Genomic DNA, 17109 nt, shown 5'->3' with positions numbered 1-17109 from the left:
AAACTAAAGCTCCTGGCAATCCACCATAGTTGTTAAGACCTTTTGTACAAAAAATAAAAAAACAAAGACATCAACCTCATGGTGGCTCTGGAAAGGGAAAGTCTTTAGGGTTCATCCTGAGGACCATAAACATCTGCTCTAAATGTAAATGCAAACTGGCACGTAAATGCCACACACACACACAATATATATTTGCAACTGTTTTTATTTTCAAATTGACCAAGAGGGGGAGAAGAGTTATAATAATAGCAAACAGTTTAGCTTCAAAATGTTGATTATTACTACATTTGACTTTGGGCTAGATAAAAGGAACACAGTTCAAGGGCAGAAGTAGGGATATACATACAAACAGTACAGGTAAGCATAGCACCGGTTTACACTGAATACTGGTGTTCTGTCGCTTTGTGTATGTGAACAGGAATATGATGCCAGAACTTGGACTCTTTAGAACCAGATTGTGTAGTGGAGGGGGGGGGGGGAGGAGGGGAGGGGGGGGGGGGGGTCGCTACCTCGTCTATGGTGTCCCCCTTCAAATATCCTACACCTAGACTTTCAGCACTTTTTTTTCTTTTCCCCCACCCCCACAGAAACTGTAATGAGGTTCTTTTACCAAACAAAGCCGTATATAAGATTGCATGTCATGTATGTGGATCCTTGTAGTGAGAGACATGATTTGCTTTTAACTCCCCTCGGTTTCCTTCATCGCAAAGCCTGTCAAAGGTTCTCCTGTAACCAACAGTTACAACATCCATTTGTCTCTTTAAACACACCGTTACATTCTTTGGGCTGGGTATCAGTGACACAAACTACGAGCATTTCATCATACGCCTTCAGCGTGACGCCTTAAACACCAACTGGTCTACATTTGCTTTTAAAGCGTGGAAGACCAGGTTCAAACAAGTCGGACCCTCTCTCTGTCTCGTGGCCCTCACTCGTGGACGAACATTGGCCCCCGCATTTGCAAACCTAAATGAAAAAGAAGAAAAAAAACCCTCTCTTAAGAGGGGTCACCGTTTTAGACCGGTGGTCCGATGTGTCGTAGTTATCGTGATAAGTGTTTTGTCAAGCAGCCTGCCATCGTAAAAAAAACAATGACACTGCCTGTCTTCTATACGATTAGTGACCAATGCTCTCCATTGCCGAACGTCCACTCTGTTTCCAGTCACACACCTGACATCTGTTTCCATATGAAAATATAACAGGTTACAGTGACCGTAATCATGCATACAAACACTCTCTCTCACACACAAACAAACATGTATTCAAGTTGCGCTGTCCCACACACACGGGCCCGCAGAGTACTGAGCCCCACCGGAGAGGAAGTTTCTTGAATATTACAATTAGATTTTCTTTATACTACAATGCAAGAACTGATTGGCTGTCGCCAGGGGAAACCAATACTGCGCCCCCCCCCCAGAGATATTCGAGAAGTAGGAGACCAACACGCTTAACGACACTCTTGAGACAAAAACAACACGTTCTAAACATTCCTCCGCCAACCATCACGCTTCCTCCGATCCAAGGCGTTTCTGTTTGATATGGCTTGTGACTGTCGTAGAGGGGCCGGGCTCATTTCCATCGATGCCATTTTTAAATGGCTTTGGAACGCGGCGCTGCTTTTAACCAAAGACGAGTGAATGAACAGCATGAGGGTTTCTGAGGCCTGGGAAGAGATAGAAGGATTAAAAACACTAATAATCATAAAAAAGATCAGGAGACAGTGAGCAGAAGCGCAGGTTTGCTGGTCCAATGGAGTCATCGTTATTCCAATCTGGGTGAATAGCTGCAAGAAATTTCGTTGTTTTCTATATTTCTTCTCCATCGTTATCTCGTCCTTCCCCCCCAGCTTTACACCAGGAAGGCTCGAGATGATCTGGGTCATATTTGATTGAGACGCCACACCCTTCACACACTTCTCCCTCCGGTCTTTGCTGCATCACTGTCTAATCCTTCTTGGTCTGGTTCCAGACTGAGGCAGAAGCACAAATAAAAACATTCCAACATTCCTGAGAATACAAGTACCATCCAGCAACTTCAAACCCTTACTAAGTCAATTATTGTAAGACACAAGGGGAGAGCGCACACACACACACACCCTCATGCACACAAAGATTGTATTCCCAAAAAAAAAAGAAAAACACGCTCGCTCACACTCACACCACGGATTACAAACAACTCGGTCTGGACAGTGATTTACTGAACACAACCACATCAAGTGCTAAAGTGTCAGGAGGTTGAGGATATAATGTTTGTTACTTATAGGGCTCTCTGACTGTTAAAAAATAATCCCTGCTATATACACACGCGTTAACTTTAATAGGGGTAATATCTTGTTGGAAAATATATATATATATATATACGCCTTTGAATAGTCTGCTCAAAAGAAGAAGAAAATAAAAACATAATTAGACTATGTTATTGGCACTTGGAATCACTAAACCCGTTATACGTACAGTGATCACTCTGCAAAGAATTCAGTTAAACTGTGATCTAGTTTCTTGCCAAACATAATTTGTTACAAAGTTAAAAAGAGCACTTTTTTGTCTCAGACACAGTGTTCAAAAACACAACTTCCACAAGAAGAAAACCCCAGCCCAACCAAACTGACAGAACATTAAAGCCTTATTCTGAACCGTTATTGGGTTGTTGTTGTTGTTGTTTTAGGGAAGGTGGGTTAGGAGAGAGAAGACTGACAGAGCACATCGACGCTTCATCTTTGACCAGAAAACACTTGAACAAAGTAAAAATTCATTTCTCAAAAGCGACGAATAAAAGCGTACACAGTTATTCTTTCCATGCAATCATATAAAATACTACATTTCTGTTTCCTGTTAGGCTATATTGGATATTTACAAGTTTCTTTGTTTTGTATCATACAGTAAATCTGTACAAGGTCAGTCATCGTTGACGCCTTAAAAAAGTCTTTTGTTTCCGGTTTCCAGAGACCGGAGCTCCCCACACCTACACCTCTGGTAAAGGAAAGGGGGATTTTAATCCATCCTGTTGCCACGGTGACAATCGAGTTCCTTGTGGACTCACAGGCTTTCCTCTTTCCTATGATTCCTTTCTTCCAGATGGAGGTAGGGAGGGCAACGGTTGTGTAGGGATGGGAGGGGGAGAAGGAAGTTTGTGACGGCCACGCAACCAAAACAGAAGGATGCAGCAGCAGCCCTTTAACCCCCCGCTGTCCTCCCAGTGAGCCCGCCTCCCGAGCCTCACTGCGGTTGGCTGCTGACGCTGTCAGTCCTGTGCGATGACGGGGCTTTCTGCTGTTTCTGGGGCTGCGGTTTCAGTTGCTGCTGGTGCCTCTGGTGGTGGGATTGCTGCTGCTGTTGTTGTTGTTGCTGCTGTTGCCGTGGCTGCTGTTGCCGTTGTTGTTGTTGTTGCGCCGCCTGCGTGAATGTGCCTTGTTGGAGTGGGAAAGCTGCCTGCAGAATAAGCTGAGTAGACTGGTTGCTATGGAGAAGATGAGTTCCCTGACAGAAATACATTGCAGGAGCATTAAACATTTATGCAGTTCTTAAGTAAAAAAAGAAAAAAAGCATCTTCTTATTCTCACACACTCTGACAGTAAAGTCAATGAACATCTTGAAGTTTGAATCAATTCAGTATGTTATGTCACTTATTACTTCACGCAGGATAAAGATAACACCGTACCCAAATAAAACATGATATTTTGTCATGGTGTAGGTCTAAATCAATTACATGTTACCTGTAGGAATTGCTGTTGCTGCTGCTGCCCCTGCTGGCCACCCTGAGCCACTACAGTCGTCTGGTTCTGGCCGTCGGGCTGACCTTGGGGCGGTTGGGCTGGTTGGAGGGTCAGAGTCTGGGTTGGCCCTCCCTGCTGAAGAAACACATGAGTTAACATGTAGTCATGTCAGTGAATGATATAGGAAATTCTGTTTTTTGAATATTGTCGGCCATTTGCTTACACGTCCATGTAGTGTAGCCACTGTTCCTTCAAACTATGCTTCCAACTGTATCTCTAGGGACATTCGGTGCTTTTGCTATCGGTTTGTATCCTTTTCCTTGTTTGTGCAAGGCAATGATCTTTTCTCTGAAGTACTGAAGATGCTTGTCATGAAGGGGTTGAATAATTTTGAGACTGCAGTAAATTCATTAAAGTCATTAAAAGTAGCATTTTGTGTTGAATTTGGAGACAACCTTTGTAATATTAGTTTCATTAAACTACTTAAACAATTCTTGTGTAATTTGTTTTTTGCAAACAGCTGAGAAATTGTATATTTTGCCAATAAACCTAATGTGCAATGGGGGGGTTGAATAATTTTGATTGCAACTGTATTATGTTTGAATAGCATCACCTCTACTCATGAGTTCTCTCAATGGATTCTCTACAGATCTAACTTTTTAAGATGCATTTGGACTTACTGACAAATAACCTACAAGTCTTTGATACTGCCGAGTCATCTATAGGCCTTCGAGGGGATGACGAATGGTAAACAACAGCTTCATTTTGAAGAATCCATCAAGCCTGTTTGGATTTATTTGAATCTCTTTGTGATCTGCTTTTAGACTTAGACTGTAAACACATGTATATTGCTGTCTTCTTTGTGAAGACAGGACCTTATTTTCATTGCCAAATATCAGCATCAATAACACAAAGTTTTTCCATAAATTCATTCATGAATGTGAGATTTGCCGACCAATGTTTCTCCACCACCTCCATGGTGTTAATTGGTTTAGTTTCACACAGTAACTCACACAGCTCCAAACGGCTGGGTGGTTGCACACCTCACAGTTGGACGGACTCTTTGCAGAGTCGTTTTTCTGGGATCAGATGCAGTTTCATTGGACGTGACTCATGCAGCTTTGTCCGTACCTGTTGCCCACCGAAGGGGTTGTACGCGGTGACCACCTGTCCCATGAACATGGAGGTGGGCACCATAACCGCTCCGCACGCCATTGGAGCGGTCACGAGCTTGGTCACCAGCTGCTGCCCTGCTGGGAACCTGGAGGGGGCGACATGGAGAAAAAGGGGGCAAGAAAGAGTAAGAGAAAGTGAATTACAAAATAAAAATAAAAATCTATACAAACAGGAACTAAAATACTGTGCAACTCGTTGTACATACCGGATCTGTCGATCCTGCGTGAAGGTGGCCACAGTGGTGCCTGGCTGCGGGTTGGTCGGCGGAAGGCCGGCGCTGATCTGCAGCATGTTGGGCTGCCCTGGCTGGGAGATCATCATGGTGTTGTACAGCGGAGCAGATACCGAACCCTGGGTCTGGGGCTGGGTCTGGGGGGGTTGCTGGGGTGGACGCTGGAGCTGAAGAGTGGTAATGTGGGGAAGGAGGGAGGGACATGATATGAAATCCTTTAAAAAACAGAGTAAACAGACGATGGGTCTTTTTTTTTGGTTCATTTGATGTATTTCTTTTTATTTCATTACTTTAGGTATGTCAAATTTGAACATAATGAAAATAAATGAACAGGTTCATTAAGCCCTAAATGTAAAGAAAAACAGAAAATAAACTATGCTATTGAATACTCTGCACAGTGTGTTCATTCAGCTTACATTAAAGGTGCTTGTGATACATTACGGACAAACATGAAGGGAAACGTGCTGCTTTTGTTGCCTTGTCCAAGCTAACGTGACAAGATAACTTGGATCAACATGACTCAAGTGCAGAATATAGAGAGTGTTTGAACCAAGGCAAAGAGTACCGAGTGTTTTACAGGACTCTACCGTCACTGAGCTTCCTGTGAAGTCTAACAGCATGCCCTGGTGCTCTTCCTGTTTTCGGCATGAGACGTAAACACTGAACAGCGTTGCGTTTGTGTCCCTTATCGGAATTCTCGACACGACCGATCAATAGTGACAAAGGTTCACACAAGCTTAGTGTTCTCACAGGACCTCAAATGTTCAGTACATGATTAATGTTTGACCTGTACCTTTAAAGGTTGCAGATACTGCGAGTTTTATCTGAGCTCGAAAAACAAACTTTATTTCTGTTTGATATTTGTGTCCTACCTGTGTGATGGCATTGGTCTGCTGCTGCTGCTGCTGAAGGTTTTGCTGGGGGGGCAGAGCCTGCTGCTGGATTGTGAGCTGCTGATTTCCTGAATGGACGGGGTTAATTGTCGTTTGCTGGACCTGACTGGTCAGAGCAGTCGTTTGTTGGACCGAGCCCACCGGGGGGAGCTGCACGTTCATTGCTCCGCTCTGCTGCTGCAGCAACATCTGTCGGGATGGAAACGCCACCAAGTCAGGCTACAGTGGTGTGTGTGTGTGTATGTGTGTGTGTGTGTCTAGGTTTGCACTGCATGCACTCGTTTCTGTACATTTATTTGCTTAATCTATGCGAGATTATTAAAACGGAATAGAATAATTAAATGCGAGTAAACTAAGTTTACAGGGTACACACGCAGGTGAAATTACGGTGTCCTTTGAATAGAACATAAATAATACATCATGCATGCTCTGATCTAGGTCAGCCACTGCCAGGTGTAAAGCAACAGGAAAAGACAAAGCGCACCGCTCATCTACTGATCTTTAAAAAAGGAGGAGAGGTTGCGTGATACTTTTGTTCAAATAACCAAATGTCTAAATTTGGAAGAGACATCATAGGGAGAAACCTGAATGCAACTGAAGTTTCTTTTGAAAAAGGTGAGTGTGCAATTGTTCCGCGAGTTAAACGAGCCCTTTTCAGTTCACTGAAGTCGCTCTCTGGTTTAATGTTTGAACACAATACGTTTTCTTTAGCAGCAAAAGGTTACAGCACAGCAAAATAAGACCGATGAGCAAACTCAATCTATATGCAACGACTGCTTTCACGAAAAGGCTGCTACGTTATTACAAAACTCATACTCACTGTTGTTTTGGTCAGTATCAAGATCGTGACTATTGAACAAGATTACTGGCTTTGGAAACATCACAAACTGAGAGAGATAATTTAGTTGAACACAATTACAAACTTGTGCTCTTGTAATCAGAAAAGCCCAAATGGTTGTCGAGATATGAACGCCGATGATGCGTCAACAGAGGTCACACGCGCAAAGCGCGATAAACGAGACGGGGGTCTGTGTGTCTTTTATGGCACGAGTTATTATGGAAATTCGATTAGCCGCACAGCCCTATTTCACGTTTCAGGATTCCGTACCTGTATGCCCTGGCCCTGGACTCGCTGCAGCTGGTCTTGGATGTGCCGCAGCTCGTCCTGCTGCCGCTGGATGTTGGCTTGGATCAGTCTTGTCCTCTGTTCCAGCTGATCCTTCAGATGCTGCATGGCATTCACCTGCGCCGAGAACTCCATCACCGGCTGTGTGTGGGGGGAAAAACAACAGGCCGCTCGTGTCACTAAGGCCCTTTACGAAACACAACTAGATATTGGATTGTAACGCCTGTATTATGACACATATCTCATCGGCAGATTCTTGCCCTTCTTTTACTGTCTGAATATATTTTTCTCAATTTTTTGATTCATCATTTTGGCCTACGAGTCATACTATCGGGAACAATCGACATTTGAGAATGTGACGCCAGTGGATTGTTGTCGTTTCAGCTTCACTACACAGCACTGCCACCGTTCTCACCTGTACGTTTGTCTGTAGCTGCTGCTGTGGTTGTTGTTGTGGTTGTGGTTGTTGTTGTTGCTGCTGAGTGACCAAACCTGGAGTTACACTCTGTTCTGTGGTCTGAGAGCTCATAGACTGGAAATAAACAAGGGATTAAGAGAATTACGGAAACTGAAGTGCAATGATTTGTTTTATTACATTTCCTTAACTTCACAAAGTGTGTGATGCGTTATGTTTTGGGCCAATCAAGTCTCACCTGGCTGCTGATGGATGAGCGACGCTGGGATGTCACTTCCATGGTGGAGGCCAGGGACTGCGGAGGAGGTGTGGCCGTGTCCATGTGTAGCTTGGAGGCTGTCGCAGGGACAGAATCGTTGACTGAGTGAGAGTCATACTCTGCTGACAACACCGTATCATCTTACTGCGGGCTTCCCAGAACTGACTAATACTATATATGTGCATGCAATATAAGTGTGTGTGTGTGTGTGTGTATCCTTACAAGTGCACGTGTTGTCAGAGACATGCGATGAGGACTTGTGGGAACTCTGTGAGGAGGTTGAGGCTGTTCGGCTGCGGTCAAATCGCTCCAGGGCCTCCTTGAGGCTGGACGTGTTGAGCTGTGACTCCGAGCCAGAGTCCTGAATCTAAAAGCAGATGAGCAGAAGAGAGATGCACTTGATAGACGGTCTTTTAAAAAAGGTAGAATATGTCAAATCGTCCTTTAAAAAAAGGTTGTTGCATGTGTGTTTATGTACTTCAGTGGTCCCTTTACTCTTAGTCTCTCTCCACTGCTTTCGGTGTGCTCGTTCGACCGGCACACAAACACAAACACGCACACATGCACAACCACACACATGCACACACACATGCACACATGCACGCAAAGCAGAGAGGCCACAGCGGGCGGGATGGAGCGTGAATGCTTCATCGGCTGCATTCATTCAAATTCCAGCAAAGCAGGACCTTCATGCCGTGTTGTTGCGGAGGTGTGGGTGTGTTTATTTGCGCTTGCTTTTGTTCTGGCCAACGCCGCTCCCTCTCTTCATTTGCGGTCGAGCACCAGCCAGTCTCTTCGTCTCTCTCGGCTCAGGACCAGAGGAAGCTCCGCGACTGTGATGCCTCTTGCGTGCGAGCGACAACACCAGAGACCAAGCAAATCTACAAATTCAACCCCGACGTGTTTGTGTTTTGCACAATTTCTCTTCCATACTCGATATATATTGAGATACCTTGAATTATTGGACCCGTGCACTGGTGAAGGCAGATATGTTTGGTGTGTTTAAAAATGTGATTTCTCACCTTATTCACAGTGACTTCAGGGTTAGACTCCTCGATGCCCAGCTCTCTGCGCTGTTCCGCCCTCACCTCTGCGTAGCTGCGTTGTAGACAAAAAAGAAAAAGAAAAAAGAAGGTGCTTGAGAGATGTGAATATGAGGAGCTGTTTATTATTACAGTCTCTTATTAATGGTTTGGAGATGTCCAATGATTAAAATCTCTGTTTCTATCAGTATAAAGGGGACAGGGAAGCTGCAGTACCTCACTACTGTGTGCGTACAGACAATAAACTCGGGTCGAGAGTTCCACTGGTGATAGGTGATGTAGTAGTGCGTCTGAAGCCAGATCCACTGTTGACCTTTAGTCAGGAAACGATAGTAACAGGACTTCCCTTTACCGTACTGCATCACTGCACGTGGAAGTAAGGCAGAGTGGTTAGAAGCGACGAGCAGACAAAGCCGTTTTACGACACACCGTGAAAGTGTGCAAATATGAGCCCTCACGGTGTTCGTGACACTTGGCTAGCGTCTCCAGGTCGTCCACGTGGTAATAATCGTACCCAGATGTTCCCAGAACCTCGAAAGGCAGGTAGCCTATGATTGGTGGAGCTCTGAAAAAGAGAAATGGCATCCCTTGGCAAAATCGGAAAAACAGAAGGTCGGCTCAGAGGGCAGCGTGACCGTGACCAACTGGGCGCTCTTAGCTTTCAGGAAAGTGTATGCAAAGAGGACGGACTTGATGTGTGGGTAGTGCTTGTGCTTGTGTGTTTACCTGTGGTCTAAGAAGAGGAACTTCCACTCTAGACTGTGCCGAGAGGTGAATTCCTCATTGGGCTCTTCCACTGTACACATCTCCTGTAAATAAAAAAACAAAAAAAGAAGGAAAGAAAGAAAGAAGTTGTGTCAGATCAAATTATTAATTAAAGGCCCAGTGTGAATTATATTGTGTGTGTGGGTGTCTCTACCTTGATGAACTGAGGTTTGGTCAGTCGAACAGTGGCTACGAAGCACACCTGGTCGTCGAACGCCGGTTGCAGTGACCGCTGTAAAATCCCTGCTAGACCATTCCTCCCCGCGTTGGGAACTGCAGAGCAGATTTTGCCGTTGAAGTGGTTGTTCAGTTGTTCAGTCAAAGTGGCAAAAAGCAAATGGTTCTGTGTTGAATGCTATTTAAGTGACGTACCGTTGTTGAGTGACTTGAAGTTGCCAATGAACTTGACATATTCGTAGACCGGTGGTTCTTTGGGGTCGATGGTCCCTCGCAGGATATGGCAGCAGAACTCCATGTGGTTCTTAGCTGGAAAATAAATAAGTCACAATAATACAGTTAGGTCCGAGGACAAAGTGATGGAAAAAAAGAGACAAACTAAAATTCTCCAGTAAACAGATTGTTCAAAATGTGTTTTAAATGTTTGATGTTGCTGAAAGGATATCAAGAAAAAACTGCAAAAATCGGATATTAATATTTTCTGACTTTAGGGTTGTTAACTAAGAAAAATCACCTGTGGCTCTTGGTTTAGCTACTTAAATCTGATGATTTGTTTTCCTTACAAACAAGACTAACAGGACAGGATGTATTAGTTGTGATAATCTCACTTTATCTTTAGTTGTTTATTTCATTCAAAGATTTATTGTATTGTTTTGGTTCCTGCATTGTTTTCTTTGGCCGTTAAGACTCATACACACCTTTAAGACTTTAAAAATCAGGTAACAGCTGCAAGCTGTGCATAGTGACAACTGGAAGCAATAGTTCAACTGAATGATATTGTCTACTTAACCATCAAACACAAAAACAGTACAGTATCCCTGGGTGATGTTGTAAAACCAGCAGCAAGCATTGTGTAATATAATTTGGGGGCGTTACTGACTCTTCAGGTAGTCGGAGCTAAGGTTCTCGTGGTCGGTGGGATGCGTGGACAGAGCCTTGTACACATCAGAGTGTTCCCCAAGTGGCAGGAAGTTCAACAGGTTCTGGTCCACCAGGTCCGTCTGAGGAACACAACACATGCATGAGAACAAACAAGTGAAGAATAATACCACCATAGGTCCACCTAAAGCTTGTTCTCCAACACAGTGGATGACGAATACACAGCAGGTGAAAGAAAGACCCAGTGTTACTCACCGGTAAGTGTTCAAGTAGTGAGGTGACACTCTCGGAGACGTAGAGGATGTTCCCATCGGTCATTATTGCTAAAAAGAACCCATCCAGAGCCTGATAATGCAAGACAGGATAAAGTAAAAGGCTGTCATCGATTTGTCTATTGTTGAATATCAGCAAAATAAACAAGCGCAATATCTGTTAAAATGACACCGCCGCATTTTTACGTAGAAATAAAACCCTGTGCGTGACCCGTTGGTTTGTAGATGGACATTTTGAAGCCTCCAGTTTGGTATTCTGGCCATAGCCATATTGTTTGCAACCACAGGTGACACGAAAGAGTGGAGCGAAGTACAATGGAACACTGAACACACTTCTTTAGGCGACCAAAACATTTACAATCAACTTTCTGGCAGGGACCTGTCAATCACAAGGTAGCCCTGACCGAAAGCAGAGTATGCCTTAGGGCAGGGCTAAATGGACCATCATTTACTAAATGACTATCATGCTTGTATTGAAGAAGACTTAAAACTAGAAATTGAGACCAAAAACTCATGTTTACAATGTTTACTGAGGGAATAAAGTTGAGAAGTAGAGTTGTTTTCTCATAGACTTCAATACAATCTGACTTCATTTTGAGACCAGTGGAGTCGCCCTCTGCTGGCCGTTAGAGCGAAAGCAAGTTTTAGGCACGTCTGCATTAGCTTCACTTTTCAGAACGCCTGACAAAAACCTAATGCGAGAGTAAAATAGCCGTGGGGATGACACCTAACAGACAGGAATACAACATGTGAGATGTCTGACCTCCAGCATGAGCTGGGTGAACTCCTCATTGCTGAGAAATGGAGGCTTCCAGTCCTGCCTGATCTCACTCGACTCCGACTGGGCTGCAATCTCTGGTGGAGGAAATGGAAAGCAAATGGAAATTTTAATAAAAAAATTAAAATCCTGCTTTTCAAGAAGAAATGAGTGGGGAAACCACAACAGGACATAAGAGAGACAACACAAAAAGAAACCGCATTGTAAAAAAACAAAAAAACAAGGCACTTAGAGCAAGAGATAACAGAGTGCAACGGTGAAGAGGCAGCCAAGTTAATTATCATGCACGGCAATGATAAGAGCTCGGATGACAAAGAAAGAGTTACACATGCCTAGTAATTAATTATTTCACAGCATTAATGATGATGAAGGGAAACTGAGTAGAGAGTGTAAAGCAGATAATCCTTGAAGTGGGACATAATTATGATTCATAACACATTAAGTCACCACACAGTTAAAAAGTTAAGAACTACAGAGTCAATTACACTTTACAGGTATAGCACCCATGCCTCATAAAAAGGGTAACAAGCTCTCGTAATGAGAGTGGACAAGCATGGGCGGACAGTGTACACAAGAAAAACTAAATAGAGCAAGACGTGTCCACCCTGTGAGGTGCCCTGACCTTTGTGTTTACACAGGAAGTCGATGCTTTTCTGCAGGATGGTGGACTTGTCCATCTTCCTGGTATTGCCCGGCAACATCGTGCCGAGTTCCTTGATGAGGACATTGAACTGGTCTCTCCGTTTCTTCTCAGACTTGTTTCGGGACACGCTGAAATCCAAATCCGATTATTCGTAATGCAGTCAACGTTCCGTGCGGACAAACATTTCCAAGAGACTTTTGGGTTTCTTTTATTTTACGTGTTTTTCAGATTCGTAATTTTGACATACGGAAAAATAACAAAAGCACAACGATTACGGTGTGTGACTATAATGTTAAAATGAACGGCGGTGTGTAGCTGCTGTGTAGGACACGCCATGACGTCGGTTGGGACATGCTTTAAATATGTTTTGAATGCTGGTTAAGTGTCGGTCCGGTCAAGAAACAATTCTTCACATATGATGTTTTATCATCATATCTCGCTTACCGTTTTGCTTTGTCCTTCTCATCTTCTTCCATCAACCCATCAAAGATGCTACAATCATCCCTACGGGAGGAGAAAAAAACATATTTGCAGATTATCCTGACCCACTTTTTTTTTTCCTTTCCTGTGTGTGCATGTTTGTTGGCAGCTTGAAAGCAGATCTGTATCATTAATAATAGCGAATGACGGATACCAGTTAATGAGAGGAATCCTACATGCCAGGAGCAGGTCTATTTTTGGGTCACACACACACACACACACAAAAAAAGAGACGAAGAGGGGGGGAGAGAGAAAGAGAGACAGAGGAATGAGTTGCGCTCGCCAAGAAGATTGCAAGTACATTTGTGAAACAGGGCGTGTGGATCAATCAATGTGGGTCTACATGAATACTTACATTTTTACTGACGGCTGATATCTATCTAGAGCAGTTATTTATTATGGTTAAGTTTAAAGGGTTTTATTGTGGTACTCCAATTCATATTACAGTAACTGTAATTATAGTGATAACAGCCATGACAGCGAGCATTGTTTTCAGCTGACGAGAGTACATGTGTGTCATTAGGGCAGAACGTGTCCTGGAGACTTATTCTGCAGGGGAAACTACCGCAGAAACGGAAGTGAGTACTTGCCAGGTGTTTTTATTTCTGTCGGTCTGTGATAGCGTCACAACCGTGGAAGATGCACGTAGCTACACAATTGTTTACGTGTTATTGTTGAGATCAAAATGAAGGCTGAGTTTGAAGATGGGTCCGAGCAAGGGTCACCAGAAGTAAAGGGGGAAGGGGCCAATTGGCCGGGCGTGAGCCACGCCCAATTGTTCATCAAGAATTATTATCATTAATATTATCATCACAAATTAGAGGCGTTTCGTTGATTAACATTAACATATTCTTAAAAAGCTGTAAATATCTGAACAAATGTTGTACTTAAATTGCTTATACTCAATAATGACACATTGCGTGTGTGCGTGTGTGTGCGTGTGCATGCGTGCGTGTTGCAGTATACCCTATGCTTGATGTCATGGTGGCTGCTGATCAGGGCTGTGGCTGCAGTGATTTGCTCTTTAGGCGTGAGGTAGGCATTTGGAAGACCAACTAGAGACACAAAAAACAGCATTGAGTTTGCTTTGGTGGCAGTTATGGTTTGAAATATTGCAATTTGGTGGACTGAAAATACAATCGACTGTTTTGACACAAAGCGTACTGCCAAGCTTAAATAGTTATATAAACTTGATAAAAGTCCTTACAAAAAACAGGCAACTTGAATGTTTTTTATGTCTTTCTCCAACACACAGCACTTGGCTTACTATGGCCAGTTCTTTTATACTTTAATATACAACAGGCCATATTTGTCGTCTTTGATGCAACATGTGCAACATGAAAAAATGCACGACCAAATTGAATTGTGAAAGGACTTCTCACCCCAATGCAGCTTATGCACGTGGTTAGTTTAAGTCTTTTCTCAGGGGTCGTAGAAAGGGTTTGGGGTCAAAGTTGACTCTAAAAGTCCAAACGGCCGCTGAGGTCATTGGGGGTCACGAGAGGGCAACAGACCACGGGAACAACATGGCGATCAACTGAACCTGCAGGAGAAATCAGAACAGAAAACTAGGGGTCAGGAGGTCAATTTGAGGGCATGTTTTTTAACCCCCTTCAGTGTGATGTTGAGCTTGTGTTAAAATTGGAACCTGTGGAAAAATTATAGTTGATACTGTCTAACTTTCTGAACAAATCACTTACAAACTAACAAAATGAAATACCAATAAGCAGGTTTTATGAATTAAGACCGTTGGGAGGTCTTATCATTCCAGTTATTGCAGCACAAAGTATTTTAAGTGCAAATAACCTACACCAGTGCAGCGAGAAAAACCCTGGTTTGAGCCAATTATTATGCTTACATTAATGCTTCAGAAACTCCTTTGAAGCACAGTAACCCAGTTATGAAAAATGTGGCAGTACAGTTATTTTCAACTTACTTTCTGGAATGTTTCTTTACTGTTTTAGATGCTACCTTTCCAGGCACTGACAAATCTTCATGTGTGAGCCACACCTCTCCTGCAACACAAATATCCCGCATTCATTCACAAACATGGGGGGGGGGGGGGGGGGTTGTTTACCATGCATGCAAACTCTACAGTCCAACAAGTAAAGAAAATGGTTGTCGCTGCAAAACAGGAAATAAGCCACCTGGCAAGGTGTATCCGACCTGCAGTCCTGCAAAAGCCTCTTAAAGATAGTCATACTACCCTAAAATTAGGGCTCACAACTGATCATTATTTTCAATATCAGTTTATCAGACAATTATTGTTTAGTCATTTTATCACAAAAGAGTTTTACAAACAAGTTGTGACAATTTCCCAAACCTCGAAATAAGATCAACGCCAAAGATATTCTGTTTACAGTGATATACTACTCGTTCATATTTTCGGTCATACTCATTGAATGTGTTGTAACTCTGTCATGCTTCATTCTGTACACATATTGCTTCTGTCCATCCAGGCAGAGGGATCCTCCTCTGTTGCTCTCCTGGAGTTTTCTTCCCTGTGAAAGGTTTTTTTTCTGGAGTTTTGGGGAATTCTTCCTGATGCTATGTGAGGTCCCGGAACTGGGATGTCGTATGTGTACAGATTGTAAAGCCCTCTGAGGCAAATTTGTAATTCTGGACGATACAAAATAAACTGAATTGAATAAAACACAGAAAAACACAATTTAGAAGCAGGATCCCTTTAATTACTAATGAGAATAAGTGAAAAATGCCCATCACAATTTCCGATGGCACAAAGTGTCATTTTCAAAGTGCCTATGCATATCAAAGTGCTATGTCCCACTAACAGTCTACAACTTAAGATGCCAATATCATATAAGATTATCCTTTTTTTTATCCTGTCAATGAATCAAGTAGTTATTTTTGGGACGTCTGAATGAACAATCTGACAATGAAGTCCTTAAAACTGGACAAGCAGAGCCAGTCGGACACCTTAACACCGCTGTGATCTTATAAGAGGATGTTGCTGTCAGATATGACAGTACATATCTGTGAATAACATTACCACCTCCCTTTACTGCTATTATTTATAGCACTGATTTTAGTGGGAGAGTATAGTAAGATTGTCATTTTGTTAAACCATGTTAAATGCTCCATGTGTCACCTCCTGACCTACACTCGTGTATTCCTGATGGCCAATAAGTGAAGCCTCATTAGACGGCGCTTCTCCATTGGACGAGTCTGCCCCACTGTACATCATTGTCAACGAATAAACACCGATAATCGCGACACGGTATCCACGAATAGCCCTCGACCAAATACAAAATAAACGTCAACAAGCTACCAGATATGCACAGTAACGTTGTCAATTTACCTTTTGGTGCCACAGGTGTGTGTTACCCAACCGAAAAGAGAACATTCCGCGCAGCTAGCTCGCAGGCTAACGAAGCTTGCTACCCGACAACTGTCCATTTAACCCGGAGATTGCGCGCACCTACTGACCCAGTTTCCTTCCCGCGGCGCTCGCATGACACAGATACGACGACAGGTAGAGCGCTTCACGTCTGTGTAATACACGAGAGGAATGTCAGAGCCTCTATAAATGGCAACGCTGGCCCCCGAGCTGTCACGCAACAACTGACATTGAGGACGAAATAATCTCTGAAAAATGTTACCGTCGGCGCTCACGCGCCACGAGAGACCGGAGGCTGAGACTCCGCGCGGGGAAAGGTGCTCGGAGAAACCGACACAAATACAAATGTCGGCCGCGGGGAAATGTCTAAAACCAGCGATGGTGGAAACATTTTCGCGGCAGATGTATGTACACAAACACGGGCGAGCACGAACGCGCGCGCGCACACGCGGTCCCCGGGCGCACACACTGGCAGGGATACGCGCGCACGCTCGCCCACTCTTACACATAGACACAGCCTGCTCTGAATGTGGGTCACTGGGCCTTGCTCTCCCTCGAGCGTGCGGAAACGGTCCCGGAGCCTCCTCTGCAGTCAGACTGCCTCCGCACGCTCAAAACACCGCGACGGCCGCGCCGTCTCTCAATCGGCGACCACCGCCGGCTCTGAGCGTGCAATAAGAAGCCCTTACCTGCTCGCGTACTCGACGGCAGCCTCCGTGTTTTGCTTACTTGAACGTTGCATCGAGTCGGTGGGGGCCAGGAGGACTCCGGGCAGGAGAGAAAAACAGGAGGCCTACTTCATATTACGAAGTACAGTCATGCGCAATAGCGACAGTAGGGCGCACTATTTTGCAAGTACAGTAGAGCAGAGCCGAGGGGATCGCTGAGTTTTTGTGGCTTT

At 43.9% G+C, this 17109-nt stretch overlaps 1 protein-coding gene across 6 annotated transcripts; it reads right to left on the bottom strand.

Moving 5' to 3' along the window:
* Positions 1 to 187: 187 nt before the first annotated feature.
* Positions 188 to 16988, bottom strand: clockb (clock circadian regulator b). Of its 6 annotated transcripts, none has more exons than XM_056409106.1 (24): positions 16898 to 16988; positions 14787 to 14865; positions 14233 to 14393; positions 13817 to 13905; positions 12815 to 12874; positions 12350 to 12498; positions 11713 to 11804; positions 10933 to 11022; positions 10679 to 10799; positions 9994 to 10107; positions 9776 to 9894; positions 9583 to 9665; positions 9315 to 9421; positions 9073 to 9220; positions 8836 to 8911; positions 8036 to 8180; positions 7793 to 7890; positions 7555 to 7671; positions 7122 to 7280; positions 5993 to 6202; positions 5094 to 5287; positions 4844 to 4973; positions 3713 to 3847; positions 188 to 3476 (listed from the first exon to the last, which is right to left on the bottom strand). In XM_056409106.1, exons 4-24 carry the CDS (start codon positions 13831 to 13833, stop codon positions 3216 to 3218), a joined length of 2625 nt encoding a protein of 874 aa, XP_056265081.1. In that variant the 5' UTR covers positions 13834 to 13905; positions 14233 to 14393; positions 14787 to 14865; positions 16898 to 16988; the 3' UTR covers positions 188 to 3215. The 6 variants fall into 6 exon arrangements, with proteins under 6 accessions (XP_056265081.1, XP_056265080.1, XP_056265082.1 ...); XM_056409105.1 differs by lacking the exon at positions 16898 to 16988 and adding an exon at positions 16170 to 16863; XM_056409107.1 differs by lacking the exon at positions 16898 to 16988 and adding an exon at positions 16471 to 16863.
* Positions 16989 to 17109: the final 121 nt, after the last annotated feature.

The sequence above is a fragment of the Pseudoliparis swirei genome, chromosome 24, assembly GCF_029220125.1.
Source record: "Pseudoliparis swirei isolate HS2019 ecotype Mariana Trench chromosome 24, NWPU_hadal_v1, whole genome shotgun sequence".
Taxonomy (NCBI): domain Eukaryota; kingdom Metazoa; phylum Chordata; class Actinopteri; order Perciformes; family Liparidae; genus Pseudoliparis; species Pseudoliparis swirei.
The sequence above is the reverse complement of the archived record's forward strand: the minus strand, read 5'-3'. Positions and strand labels throughout refer to the sequence as shown.